This window comes from Glycine max, chromosome 18 (assembly GCF_000004515.6).
Source record: "Glycine max cultivar Williams 82 chromosome 18, Glycine_max_v4.0, whole genome shotgun sequence".
In the NCBI taxonomy this organism is placed as follows: Eukaryota; Viridiplantae; Streptophyta; class Magnoliopsida; order Fabales; family Fabaceae; genus Glycine; species Glycine max.
In genome coordinates, this window is record NC_038254.2 from 42192685 (window position 1) to 42206342 (window position 13658).

The following is a 13658-nucleotide window of genomic DNA, read 5'->3' on the forward strand; positions in this document are numbered from 1 at the left end:
CTACACTTTCTCTTTAACACTACATATAAACACTTTTCTCAATACAAACACTGGTCGGGTTATTATATAGTTCACAACTCACAACACAATTATTGTCACATCAAGTATTAAACACACACACTTATTCACAAGTCACAACCAAATATCATGCTCACAATTTAACATCTCATAATATCACAATCCACCATCACAAGTTTACATGTATCTCACAAATTAATACATGTTCAACTTTGTACTTATACTCAATTTCAACAATAATATTATAAGCAGACACTGCTCATGAATTATACAATATCCACGATCTCACACTCGTGTTTCAAACACGTTTAACACATTACATTATAGTTTAACACTAGTTCCTAACTAGGAAACCTACATTTTTCCTTTAACACTGCACATCAACATTTTTCTCAAGATAAACACTGGTCGGATTATTGTATAATTAACAGCTCACAACACAAGTAATGTCACATCAAGTGTTAACCACACACTCATTCACTAAAACTTATGTTCACAAGTTCACATCTCATTATGTCACAATCGATCATCTTATGTTTATGTGTATCTCACAATTTAACACATTCAACTTTGCACTTATACTCAATCTTCATAACAATATCATAATCTCAAAGTAATATATTATTCTATAATTCATCATATATTCAATTTATCATTTATATACAATTTCAATCACAATTTCATAATTTCAATATAACTATTTATTACGTTAATCTTATTCAAAACACAAACAAATTATACAAAAATATTTCTCAATCCACGGGAGTAAAACCCCTCAAACAATTTCACATAATCATACAAGAAGAATTTTAATACAATAAACATCCGAAAATAAACCCCAATTTGATCATTTAAGAACCCCTACACATGTTCATTCTAACCCCAATTGTGATAAACTCATCTCTTACCTCTAAGCGGGCTCACGTGTGTATTGTGACAACAATAGTGACATCTATAGCGATTTCCCGAGATTCCTTAAATATTTCCTCTGATTGCTCTGATAGGATTCTCAAACGTTAGAGAAAAGGAAAAAGGATTGAAACCTCCATTCCACTATCTACGTGAAATGAATATTTATCCCTCCATAGACATTATTTTACAAATTCCAACGGTGAAGATATTTGTAAATGAATCACAAACCACATATCAAAATTTCATGATAATCCAACCGTTAACTAGTCCGGGATTATAGTTTTATTGAGACAGTTTTGGGTATCTACGGAAAAAGAAAAAGCTATGATGCAAAGGGTATTTCTCTTAGCTCCGACATGTTTTCGTAATTCCCAACGGTAAAAATTTTTGAAAATGAGTTCTGAACCTGGTGCACAAATTTCACGATAATCCAATGGTGAATGATTTCGAGATTGTCGCTTTTTTAAGACATGTTTGGTGGTATGTGGGAAAAAAAGAGAGTTTTGGGAAGAGGAGAAGGAAAAATGAAATTGAAAGGAAGAAGAGGCGTATGAAGTATCGTCAGTATGAAAACTGACCTAAGATGCCTCTATTTATTGTTAGAGTACTCAGAACCTATTATTTACTCTATTTTTCTTTGTTTATTATTTTATAAACAAATATTCTATTTTATTTTCTATCAAATGAATAAATAAAATATCATTTTTATTTTTCTTCAAATCATTATTTTAATAAAATTATTTTCCTTATTTATAAAAATCTCAATATTTTTCTAAAAATTTATTTATTTTTAAATAAAAGTTATTTTAATTTATATACGAAAAAAAAATGAAATGTTACAATAAGTACTAGTTTTTTTTTTTTTTGTTAGGGTAGGAGGAAAAAGTAAACATAAAAAGAATTACATTCCTCTCAAGAAAGCAACACTAGCAGCATCCATCGAAAGCTGCAAGCTTAACTCATGAGGGGGGGCTATCAAAAATCATAAAGGAGTCATCATTAACAACACCTTTCTTCGCCAAAATATCCACACTTTTATAAACTTCAATGTTATATGGGTATCCAAAAATATGAACGAGATGGATATTTATCATCTCATCCATTATTATTTGTCTCAATCTCCATAAGACATGGATATCTATCTCTCTATATACATAGATACAAAGTTTTTGTGTTCTTGATTCCCAAGGATAGTGCTTCTTTCCCCTCTCTATGCATATGCTTCAATTGAACATTCTGCTGATCGTTCAACTGATCCTAGATGATGAAAATAAGAGCAGCATAATGGAAGTTGACTTATGGATTTCCTACAAGGACCTTCGCTTATGGTTGAAACAAATATCATTCCTAGCATGCCAAACACACCACAATCCAACAATGAACCAGCTATGGTTCTCACCCTTGGTATATGTTTGAAGCCACTGCACATGACAAGTGTGATGAAAGAAATCAAGCTTCTCAAAACCCAACCTTCTCCAAAACCACTTAGGGAGAATACAATCTCTGAAGCAATGAAGAAAATCCTCCTCCTGAAGATTACAACAAGGACAAATAGGAGTTATGGGCTGTAAAAGGAACTTCTTATTCTCCTGGGACTTCATTCTCCAAATCCAAGCCCAACCTATAGTAAGATCGTCATCTAACCTTTGATGGAGCAACCAAGAATAAGCTGACTTTGAAGTGTAGCTCCCATTAACATTAGGACTCCATATCATCATATCATGAGCCCGTTGGTTAATAATAGGGTGTCATTGATTGATATATTGGTGGACAGTCTCAGGAATGACAGTAGCAAGCGCCTGCAAGTTCCAAGACCCATCCCTAAACAGATCATTTATCCTTAGGTTAATATTTTGAATGTTGACATGGAAGACCTTATGATATAGAGGCTTATCACCCAAACCAAATGGAAGAGTCCCCTGCTCCAATACGCAAGTGAAAGCCACTTTTCAAAGCATCCTTGGCTTTTATTAAGAAAGCCGAGAAATATTAATAATTTTATAATTCCTAATTAATTAACTGGGTTACATATTACATTATAATATTTATATTAGTTATTTATATTTTTTATGTGCTTAATATAAATGATCTAATTTAGTGAGTTTATTAGACTATCAACAAAAAATTGATATGAAATTTAATGAGCGAAAACCAGTTTGGTCAATAGGAATCTTAATAGGTTTAAAACCTGAGACACGATCATGGTCCCCAAGACATCAAATCATAAACAATTTTCTCTTCTCCCCATCCGAAGAGAAAGGAAGGTAAAGGAATAAAAAGATTTGGTTGAGGAAGGTCATCAAACCAATTGTTCGTGACTGTTCTTCAAATTTCGCTGCGTCGTCTGCTTCATCAATCATTATGGATCCAGGTATTTTTAAAACTTTTCATGATACTCTAACGTTTTGGGTTCCTGACGGTTATTGGTGTTTTATAAAGATCCCCTAACATTGCAACAAGTTTTATCAGAACCACCATTACTGTTAGATTATTGGGATTAATGTATAGAGTGTATTTTACATTAATCCATCTTTTTAATTTTATAGACCCTGAAATAATTCTTGGCATTTGCATGTACGGCCTCCATTCCTGCGCTCTGTTTTTTTTTTTTTGTATTGGCGTACGTGCCTTTGGTAAACTTTTTTTGTGTGCACATGGATTCGTGCTTCTTTTGTTTTAAAACCAGATTTTTTTTTTTGTTTTAAAACCAGAAAACAAACGTAATTCAAGCATGTGGATCCTTATATAATATTTTTCTTATAAAATGAATACCCAACAAATTTAGAATGCGATGTGACAGAAGCGTTCTTTTTATCCCAACAACATTACGTTCATTTTTTTTTGGGATGTAAATCTCTTATATTATATACGGGATTAATTTTGTGATGTTGGAATATTCATTTGCTTATCATTAATGATTATTTTTTATATAATTATTGTTATCAGTTTGAGGAAAATTTAGCAGTAATATATCTTTTTCATTTATTTGTATGTCTAGTATTTTTTAATTGAATTAATCAACACAATATATTGTCAAAGTAATTTTTATTGTGAAAATTGATTTGATTAAAATTACATAGATAGATATCAGTATGAAATTATTTATGGGAATTGTATTTGGCCCAAAGGAATAAGCAATTTGGCCAAATGATATTGTATCTGTGATGATAATCGTGTGACAATTATAAAAGTGTTTTCATGTGAATAATAGTCGGTCCAAAGAAAGACTATTATTTGACAGAATTTATTGTCAATATTTGATATTGCATTAAGAATACCAATTACAAATTAATTTCTCTGTCCAAAGACTAGGAACTAATGTTGTACTAGGTATCTTGTGATGAGTTTGTTCCGCAAGATATTAATGTGTCTTGTTATATATATCTTATATGACATATTTTTTGTGAGCATATTATTAATTTTGTGTTCTCTATTTAGTTAATATTGCTAGTGCTTCAAATTTAGCTGCTCAAGTGTATTGTTTCCCAAAGCTGAATGAGACAAATTTAAAGGTGTGAAAGGAAGGCATAGAAATTGTTCTTGGCTGTGTGGATTTGGATTTGGCACTGAGAATGGAACAATCCACTTCCACTTCGGAAACCTCTGATGAGCCAAAAATTGAGAAATGAGATCATTCCAATTGAATATGCATTATGATCATGAAGCACTCTATTCTAGAAGCGTTTCAGGGCTCTAGATCTGAGAGTGAAAATGCAAAGAAATTTCTTGAGAAAATTGAACAATACTTTACCAAAAACAAGAAGGCGGAGACGAGTAACCTTTTGGCTAAACTCATCTCCAAGAAGTATAAGGGCAAAAGTAATATAAGGGAGTACATAATGGAAATGTCTAACTTGGCATCAAAATTGAAAGCAAGCTAGAACTTGGTGAAGACTTGCTCGTGCATTTAGTTTTGATCTCACTTCCTGCACACTTTGGGCAATTCAAAGTGAGTCAGAAGGACAAATGGTCCCTTAACGAGCTTATATCTCACTGTGTGCAATAGGAAGAGAGGCTACAAAAAGATAGATCTAAAAGTGTTCATTTAAGTTTGACCTCTCAGAATGAGAAAAGAAAGAAAAGTAAGGGTGATGTGAAAGGGTCTCCTCAACAAAAGAAACAAAAGAAAGATGAAAAATTTACCTGCTACTTCTGTAAGAAGTCTGGACACATGAAGAAAGAGTGTCCAAAGTACGCTGCATGGCATGACATATAAAGAAAGGTAAATATCTTGCTTATATTTGTTCTGAAGTTAATTTAGCTTTTGTACCTAAAGATACTTGGTGGGTGGATTCTAGGCTACTACTCACATAAGTGTAACCATGCAGGGTTGCCCCTGGAGGCGACTCCCAAATGATGATGAAAGATTCATATTTGTGGGTGACGACAAAAGGGTTGTAGTGGAGGCTATAGAAACTTTTAGATTATAGTTGAAAACAGGATTTTATTTGAATCTATTTGAGACTTTTGTTGTACCGTCCTTTAAACAAAATTTGATTTCAATTTCTAGGTTGGACAAATTTGATTTTTCTTGTTCATTGGAAAATAATAAAGTTAGTCTCTACCAAAATTCAAATTTGATTGATTCCGGTTCTTTAATTGATAATCTATATATGTTAGACGTTTTTTGGTCCTATAATGAAATACTGCAAACAAACTAATATGGTACAAAACAAAAATTAAATGAGAATCCAACCACTTTATGATACAAATGCTTAGGTCATATCTCCAAACAGAGAATTCAGAGACTTGTGTCGGATGAAATTCTTGAATCTTTAGATTTATCAGGCTTTGAAGTCTATGTTAAATGCATAAAGGAAAAACGAACAAACATGAGAAAATTAGGTGTCGAAAGAGCTAAAGACATCTTGGAACTACTGCATACAAACATTTGTGGTCCTTTCCCAACACCTTCTTGGAATGAAAAACAATGTTTTATCTCGCTCATAGATGACTACTCTAGATACGGTTACCTATATTTGATACATGAGAAGTCCCAATCACTAGACATTTTTAAGAGTTTCAAGGCTGAAGTTGAACTTCAACTTGGAAAGAAAATTAAGGCTGTCAAATTTGACCATGATGGTGAGTACTATGGCAGATATGATGGATTAGGAGAACAACGTCCAGGACCTTTTGCGCTTTTTCTCAAAGAGTGTGGAATTGTTCCGCAATACACTATGTCAAGCAAACCTAGCATGAATGGTGTAGTAGAATGATGAAACCAAACTCTTAAGGATATGGTGAGAAGTATGGTTAGCCATTCTTCTTTGCCAGATTCGTTCTGGGGAAAAGCCTTGAAGACCGTAACTTACATCCTTAATAGGGTGCCAAGTGAAGCAGTTAACAAAACCCCTTATGAACTTTGGACCAACAAAAGGCCAAGCATTAAACACTTGCATATTTGGGGTTGTCTAGCTGAGGTGCAGCCTTATAGGCCGCATGAAAGAAATTTGGATTCAAGAACAATTAGCTATTATTTTGTTGGCTATGCTGAACGCACTCGGGGCTATAAGTTTTACAATCCCACTTTAAGATCCTTTTTTGAAACGGGAAATGCAAGATTTCTTGAGGAAGTTGAGTTTGGGAAGGAAGAAAACAAAAGGAATGTTGTCTTTGAGGAAGATCCTGTTATTGATAGTGCTCAAGTCCTCATACCTATTGTTGTTCAAGAAACAACTCTAGTAATAGAAAACAATGTTCTAGTTATTGTTGATGACATTGTTGAAGAACAAGACAACAATGAGGTTCTCCCTCAAATACATATACAATAACCTCAACAACCTCAAGAAGTGTCATTAAGGAGATATGTTAGAGAGAGGAGAAGTTCAATCCCAAATTATTATATTATGTTTCTCCAAAAACATGAGGATGACATTGGTTTAACAAAAGATGATACAATCAACTTTTGTCAAGCTATGCGTAGTTTTAACTCTCAAAATTGGATCGATGCCATGAAGGATGAGATGAAATCTATGCAAGACAATGATGTTTGGAATCTTGTCGAATTGCCTAAGGGTCTGATACCTTTTAGTTGCAAATGGATATTTAAAAGCAAAAGGGATTCAAAGGGCAATGTCAAGAGATATAAGGCTCATTTAGTCACTAAAGGTTTCACTCAAAAGAAAGGAATTGACTATAAAGAAACCTTTTCTCTAGTATCTTCAAAGGATTCTTTTAGAACAATAATGACACTAGTAGCTCATTATGATTTAGAGCTACATCAGATGGATGTTAAGACTGCATTTCTAAATGGGGATATTGAAGAAATAATTTATATGGTGCAACAAGAAAACTTTGTATCAGGTGACTCAAATTCTATGGTTTGCAAACTAAACAAATCCATCTAAGGTTTAAAATAGACTTTCCGTTAATGTTATTACAAGTTCCATGAAGTCACTACCTCGTATGGTTTTGAGGCAAATGCAGTTAATGATTGTGTATATCACAAGTTTAGTGGGAGTAAATACTTATTCTTGGTATTATATGTCGATGATATACTCCTTGCTAGCAGCAATGTAGGCTTCTTACAAGAGACTAAAAAAATTTTGACGAAAAAATTTGAAATGAAAGATCTTGGGGAAGTCTTTTTTGTGTTAGGTATTAAGATACCAAAAGATCACTCTCAAGGTATCCTAAGGTTGTCACAAGAGAGTTATATCGATAAGGTCCTAGAAAAATTCCACATGAAAGATAGTAATCCAGGAGATATCCTGACACCCAAAAGAGACAAATTTAGTCTCAAACAATGCCCCAATAATGACCTTGAAAGAATAGAGATGCAAAAGATTCCTTATGCATGAGCAGTAGGAAGTCTAATATACACTTAAGTTTGCACTCATCCCGATATTGCATTTATGGTAGGAGTTCTAGGTAGATATTTGAGTAATCCTAGAATGCAGCATAGGAAAGCAGCAAAACGTATGATGCGTTACCTGAAGAGAACAAAAGGATACATGCTCACTTATCAGAAGTCTGAAAATTTAGAGATCATTGGGTACTCAGACTCTAATTTTGTTGGATGTCAAGATAGCAAATGCTCCACATCTAGTTACATATTTATGTTGGCTGGAGGAGCTATCTCTTGGAAGTTTGCTAAACAGACTCTCGTAGCTTCTTCGACCATGGCCACAGAGTTCATTGCTTGTTTTGAGGCATCCAACTGTGGGATATGGCTGAGAAATTTTGTCACTGGTTTGCGTGTGGTCGATGGCATTGAAAGACCATTGAGGATTTATTGTGATTATGAATCAGTAGTTCAATACTCCAACAACAATAAGAGTACAACCAAGTAAAAAATCATTGACATCAAGTTTCTGGATGTTAAGGAAAAAGTTCAGAATAAATAGATTTCCATAGAACACATAGGGACTGATTTCATGCTAGCTGACCCACTTACTAAAGGTTTGGTACCTAAAGTTTTTCATAAGCACATTGTTCATATGGGTGTAATTCCTAATAGTACCTTAGTTTAGTGAGAGTCTCATTTGTGTTCTATATCTTATACTTTTCGTATATTTGTATTGTTTGGATTTTATGTAGAAATAAAGTTAAAGTTTATCATTTCATTCTAAGCTTGTTTTGTTTGCAATATTTATGTTGTGTTTGGATTGATCTCTATAAAGAATAAAGTTTGGACTAGCTGGAAGTGAACATGAATAAGATTACATTACATGTTATTTTCATGCCGCTTATCCATATTTGATCTATGTCATCAAGTATAAGTGACAATGGTGATCATTGTGGCTTAGTCACGTTAGATTGTGATAAAAATCACAGTGGTTCCTTGTTATTATATAAGATGGACTAGATTGTTTAAGGAAAGTCTAAAAGTAAATAACATACGATTGCGTGCCTAAAGACTTTTGTAGTATAAATGGCTAAAGTTAATATGAAGCCCAAGTAGAAGATTGTTAGGAATTTTATAATTCCTAATTAATTAATTAATATGGGATACTTATTACATTATAACATTTATATTAGTTATTTACATTTTTTATGGGCTCAATATGAGTAATCTAATCTGGTAAGCCTATTAGACTATCAACAGAAAATTGATATGGGCTTAATGAGCAGAAATCTGTTTGACCCATTAAAGGATAATGAGAACCCTAATAGGTTTAAAACCTGAGGCACGGTTATGGTCCCCAAGACACTAAATCATAAACAATTTTCTCCTCTCACAATCTGAAGAGAAAGGAAGGTCCCGAAAGGAATAAAGAGATTTGGTTGAGGAAGGTTATCAAACCAATTGTTTGTAACTGTTCTCCGGATTCCGCTGTGTCTACTTTATCAATCATTATGGATCCAGGTATTTCTAAAACTCTTCCTGATAATCTAACGTTATGGGTTCCTGACGGTCATTGGTATTTTATGAGGATGCCTTAAACTTCCAACAAGGAAGCCTTTTGGTTTCTTAATAGCTAGGAAAGGAGTTTGACAACACTATTTGTTGAGGACACTTTGGGACGACCACATATCCGTAGAATCATTAATCATAGTCAACACTAATTTCCCCAACAAAGAAGTATTAATGTCTCTAGCTTTGTGCAAACCCAACCCAACTACCATCTTCGGTCTAGTGACTTTATTCTAGGCAACTAAATGACGACCATTATCCTTAGAGCCTTTCCAAATGAAATCACGAATGACTTACCAATCTCCTTACAGATACTCTCAAGAAACCATGAAACTTGCTTGTAGTAGCTAGGAATATTATTATTGGTGGACAAATTAACTCCAATAGAATAGACAAAGAGACAAAAATGAGAAATATGTAGCTATGATATATAATATAATGTGATCGAAAAATACAAAACTTAGATCTAATTGTTAGCATATAACTGTTATGTGACTCAAACAAAATTGAAGTAGTTGTTTTTATTTTGTATTATTGGCTTTTGATGAAGGAGCCAAATAATAAAGCAACAGTTATATTTTGGGTTTTAAGAAAGGGTCCCTTGTCTTGCCTATTTAAAGCTTGTGATGTTCCATTGATTCACACACCTTCAAAAAGACTAAGGCTAAAAGATCCCTCTATTCTCTATTTTGTGTGTATTGAAAGTCTTAAGTTCTTGTTTCCTTTGCTTGTAATAACAATGGCTGGAAATGGGGTATGTTTCTGTTTTATACTCTTTAATTAATTTTGTCTAAACGTGTGTTTTATTCTTACTCTATATTAAGGATCAATGACAAAGAAATAAATATATTTTGATATTCATCATAAGAGATTTTTCAATTGGTATTAGAGCTTTTTTAGCCTTGTTATTTGGCAAATATATATATATATATATAGGTGTATGCTACTATGTGTAATTAAACATGGTCTTTTGATCTTTGATGATTATACACTATCGATACATGTCGTTTGAATTTTAGCATATATCACGACATATTTGTAATGGACATTATATACATATCATGGCATATAATATTTTATTATGTGAATGATATTATTATCATGTCTTTTTGCTAAAATGAATAATGTATACAGTGGTAATATCCTTTTGTCTTATCATATAATGGACCTGAGATTTCTAAAGGAGAATTAATTGGTTGTTTGGTTGCTATTTATTTATAATTGATGTGATTCAGTTGTCATTAATTGTTATTATTTTGGTAGCCATATTTCAATTGAAGTAATCATTCGAATGTGCCATTAATATAATTTGAATGAAATTTTAAGTAATTGATATTAAATTTGTTTTTAAACAAGATATGAAAATAAATGGGATATTTTTTAAATTTTATGAAATCATTGATTTAAATGGCAAATCAACATGAAATTTTTGTCACGCTATTTTTTAATTTCCATCTTTAATGCTATGATTATAATAATCATTAGTTGACATTATATGTGTAGCTTGTGGGTTTTTTAATGGGTTAAACTTAAATATGATATCAAGCTTGTGCATGATTTAGTTTTTGAATACTTTTGGTTTGTAGATACAGAACTTGCACTCAACTTTATATTATGATTCATGCTATGTGACCAAATTGGTTTAAAATTAACTTATTAAAAGGTTACCTAAGTTTGCACATCTTTGTGATTGTTGGGGCTTGTGTATTTGCATGGTTGTTATTGGTAGATTTCTGAAAGCAATAAGGTTAAGACTTATATGAATGCTATTGAGGAGCAGTTTGTTAGCTCCGATAAGTCCATGGCCAGCACCCTAATGAAAAAGCTTTCAAGCATGAAGCATGATAATATTAAAGGTGTGCGTGAGAACATTATGGAAATGATAGATACTATTGATAAACTAAAGTCCCTTAAAATTGAGATTTCTGAATCATTTTTTGTCCATCTCATTCTCAACTCACTTCCTCCCGAATATGGTCATTTTAAAATTTCTTACAATGCATAAGGGCAAATGGCCTATTAATGAATTATTGACCATGTGTGTTCAAGAAGAAGAGAGATTGAAGCATGAGGCACCTAAAAGTGCTCATATGGTGACTCATAATAAAGGAAATGGAAAAAGAGGAAATGGCATTCCTAGACTCCATAAGACTGTCCAAATGAAGCAAAATGGAACAAAGATGAATTTCTTTTTCTATAAGAAGGTGGGACATATGAAGAAGGATTGTCTCAAATACAAGAAATGGCTTGAAAAGAAAGGTAATTTTACCTGTACTTGTTTTGAATCAAATTTTATTGAAGCTCCTAGCAATACTTAGTGGATTTATTCAGGATCTATAATTCACATTGTTAATAATGTACATGGCTTTCTAAACCTGTGAAATCTAGTGGGAAGTGAACAAAGCATCTATGTGCTAAATCAAATGAGTTCACATGTTGAGGCTATTGGAACTTTTAAACTTTTTTTTTAATTGTTTTTTGTTTGTTACTGGAAAACAATTTTTATGTTTCTTCTTTTTCTAAAAACTTGGTTTCTGTTTCTAGGATTACGCATTCTAGTAAAAACAAAAGTCATATTATTACATGCATCTTTTAGAGAGTTTTGAGTTGTTACCCCTTTTAATATATATCACCTATGATGTTGTCAAATGAATAATTCTTTGAAGCTTTCCATTCTTTTGGAAGATCAATGGTTCTTGATTCCTCTTGAAATGGAGTTTCCTTTTTGTTTTCCTCTTCTTTGGTCTCTAACTCCTTTTCATGAATATAAGTGTTTTCCAAGTTTTCTACAAGATCAACAATAATTTTCTTTCTTGGCCTAAGAAGGTTAGTCTCATCAAAAGCGGCATGAATAGACTTTTCTATAGTCATAGTTCTTTTATTATAAATTCTAAATGCTTTACTTTGTAATGAGTATCCAAGAAATATTCCTTCATCATATTTAGCATCAAAATTGCCCAAGTTGTCTTTACCATTATTCAAAACAAAACATTTACATCCTAAAACATTGAAGTGTGAAATATTAGATTTTCTCCCTTTATATATTTCATAAGGGGTTTTCTTTAAAAATGGTCTTATCAAGGCTTTATTCATAACATAACAAGCAGTACTTACTGCATCTGCCCAAAAATATATAGGGAGATTTGAGTCATTGAACATAGTTTTTGCTATTTATTCTAGAGATCTATTTTTCCTTTCAATAACTCAATTTTGTTATGGAGTTCTTAGGGTAGAAAAATTATGCTCAATTCTATTATCATCACAGATGTTTTCAAAAGACATATTTTTGAAATCCCCACCATGATCACTTCTTATGGATGCAATATTAAGATTTTTCTCATTTTGAATAACTTTTGCAAGTTTTCTAAATGCATGGAATGCATCACTTTAATGAGCACAAAATAAACTGCATGTATAACTAGAGTAATCATCCACAATTACCAGAGCATAGTAATTACCTCCAAAACTCATAGTTCTTGATGGACCAAAAAGATCAGTGTGCAACAATTGTAAAAGTCTATTTATTGAGATAACATTTTTAGATTTAAAAGAGACCCTTACTTGTTTTGCTTTTTGACATGCATCATAGAGTTTATTTTTTAAAAATTTGAGTTTTGGTAGACCAATTACTAGATCTTTTGAAACCAATTTATTTAAATGATCCATGTTAATGTGTGAAATTCTTCTATGCCATAACCATGAATCATCTTTCTTATTCATAAGAAACTGTTCATAATTTGGAGGAATATCTTTTAGATTTATCATATATACATTATTTATTCTATGTCCTATAAAATTTATTTGTCTATCATTTTTACTTTGAATAAAGCAATAGAGTGAATCAAATAATACCCAATATCCTTTATTACATAATCAACTAACACTTAATAGACTATGTTTGAGACAATCAACAAGTAAAATATTTTCTATTAAGGTAGAGGGATCTTTACCGACATTACCAACTCCAAGAATTTTTCCTTTATTGTTGTGTCAATATGTCACATGTCCACTATTATTGGGAGTAATGTGTGTAAATTTTGATTCATCTCCAGTCATGTGCTTAGAACATCCATTATCAATGTACCAACTTTGCTTCAAAGGATCCTTCAATTCAATATCACAATTTTGATTTAGGTACCCAAATTTCCTTGGGTCCTTGAATGTTAGATTTGGGCAATGTGCCCCTTGGAACCCATATCATTTTTCCTATTGTATTTCTATTCTTTCTAGTGTAACAGGTTGATACACTATGACATTTCTTTCCATAGTAAAAACATGTTAGGAATGGAGAGATAGTCATTTTAGATGATACAAAAAAAAATTTATAAAACTTTTGTTGACCTTTTGGATTGTATCCTAATTCAAGCTT

General features: G+C 32.2%; 1 protein-coding gene across 1 annotated transcript; it reads left to right on the plus strand.

The window, feature by feature from the left end:
- The first annotated feature begins 7787 nt into the window (after nt 1-7787).
- On the plus strand, nt 7788-8225 carry LOC121173955 (secreted RxLR effector protein 161-like). Its single transcript, XM_041011813.1, has one exon. It carries the CDS (start codon nt 7788-7790, stop codon nt 8223-8225), a length of 438 nt encoding a protein of 145 aa, XP_040867747.1.
- The last annotated feature ends 5433 nt before the right edge of the window (nt 8226-13658 follow it).

Coding starts and splice junctions, on each gene's coding strand:
- LOC121173955 (XM_041011813.1), top strand. CDS start 7,788: ATGGTAGGAGTTCTAGGTAGATATTTGAGTAATCCTAGAATGCAGCAT.